The 1,291-nt window shown below is 30.5% G+C and overlaps 1 protein-coding gene across 1 annotated transcript; it reads left to right on the forward strand.

Moving 5' to 3' along the window:
• The first annotated feature begins 357 nt into the window (after nucleotides 1-357).
• LOC123274716 lies at nucleotides 358-1,235 on the forward strand. The gene is made up of 3 exons (XM_044742452.1): nucleotides 358-567; nucleotides 657-783; nucleotides 865-1,235. Exons 1-3 carry the CDS (start codon nucleotides 484-486, stop codon nucleotides 1,212-1,214), a joined length of 561 nt encoding a protein of 186 aa, XP_044598387.1. The 5' UTR covers nucleotides 358-483; the 3' UTR covers nucleotides 1,215-1,235.
• The last annotated feature ends 56 nt before the right edge of the window (nucleotides 1,236-1,291 follow it).

Below are 1,291 nucleotides of genomic sequence, written 5' to 3' on the forward strand. Positions count from 1 at the left end.
ATGTTTAACACGTGTTTTCCTTTTATGAGTTTTCACAAAGGTCTAGTTGTTAAGCAACACGTGTGCATTTTATTCAAGTACTTTTATAGTTCTGGGAAATGTTGACAAAGTTAGTTGGTTGATTGTTTATTTAAGGAGATTACTATACTTTAACTTATGTGCTACAACAATTTTGTATATAAACAAAATGCATTATTTGTAATATATAATTTATTATAAATTAAGTTAAATAATTCAAATTATAGTGAATTTGCCGCGTAATGCATCAAATCGACATCTACTATATCATCGGATATAACAGTGGGGAATGTGGGGAATTTTATCTTTGCTTGTGGGAATGTGAGCTAACCCCTGACGGCAACACTGAGCAGAGATTACCTGAACTTGGCTCTAAGACATTGGTATATAGTTTAAAGCCGCAATTAATTATAAAATTCATTACATTGTATTTTACATGTTATTATTAGCAGTTATTGATGAACAATGGCTCACCAGTTATTATTATCTACTAATAAACTAGAAAAATTGATATTTAAGTCTTTAAATAATAATCGAAATCGATTTAAAGTAAGGATATTTTTATAACCTATAACTCATATTGCGTTTTTAGATGTAATTCAACATAAGGTAAAATTTAATTTATTTTATTTTGATAGATATGTCGTTCAATTTTATATTTAAAAAATAATATAAAATTGTCTTCTTGTGGAGAGACACTTGAACAAAATTGGTTGTTATTGACTGGGAAGCCTCCTAAAGGGTTTGAAAAATTTTTTAAACCAAGTAATTATATTTTGATGTTGATTATCTTTATAAATTATATATTTACTGCTCATATAATAATTGATTTTTTTTTTTATGTAGATGGAAAAACATCGGCAAAACCAAATGAATCAGCTGGCACGAAATCTGAAACTTCACAAAGTCAACAACAAAGTTCATCGAGCACGTCACCACCACCACCACCACCTCCTCCACCACCACGGCCTTTATCTAGTGAAAAACCAGTAAACCAGTTTTTATCAGGAATATTCAAACCTACTGCGAGGGGTAGTGGAAGTGGAGGCGGCGGTGGAAAACCGTTTAATAATGACAGAGACAAATGGGTAATTGCCGGAATAATTGGTGCCATTGGTATAATTGGTTCTATGGTATATTTCGAAGTCGGTGCCAAAGAAATAACTTGGCGAGAATTTGTATACAGGTTAGCATAATAAATTCCTTTTCTAGTTATTACAATTTCTACTGCAATAAATCTAATACAATTAACATAAATTTTTCAGTTACTTAA

The sequence above is a fragment of the Cotesia glomerata genome, unplaced genomic scaffold, assembly GCF_020080835.1.
Source record: "Cotesia glomerata isolate CgM1 unplaced genomic scaffold, MPM_Cglom_v2.3 scaffold_62, whole genome shotgun sequence".
Classification (NCBI taxonomy): Eukaryota; Metazoa; Arthropoda; class Insecta; order Hymenoptera; family Braconidae; genus Cotesia; species Cotesia glomerata.

Bases quoted from the DNA above. Each gene is read 5' to 3' on its own strand.
- LOC123274716 (XM_044742452.1), top strand. From the start codon at position 484: ATGGCTCACCAGTTATTATTATCTACTAATAAACTAGAAAAATTGATA. The intron at 568-656 runs GTAAGGATATTT...TTATTTTGATAG, and splicing joins ATAATCGAAATCGATTTAAA to ATATGTCGTTCAATTTTATA. The intron at 784-864 runs GTAATTATATTT...TTTTTTATGTAG, and splicing joins TGAAAAATTTTTTAAACCAA to ATGGAAAAACATCGGCAAAA.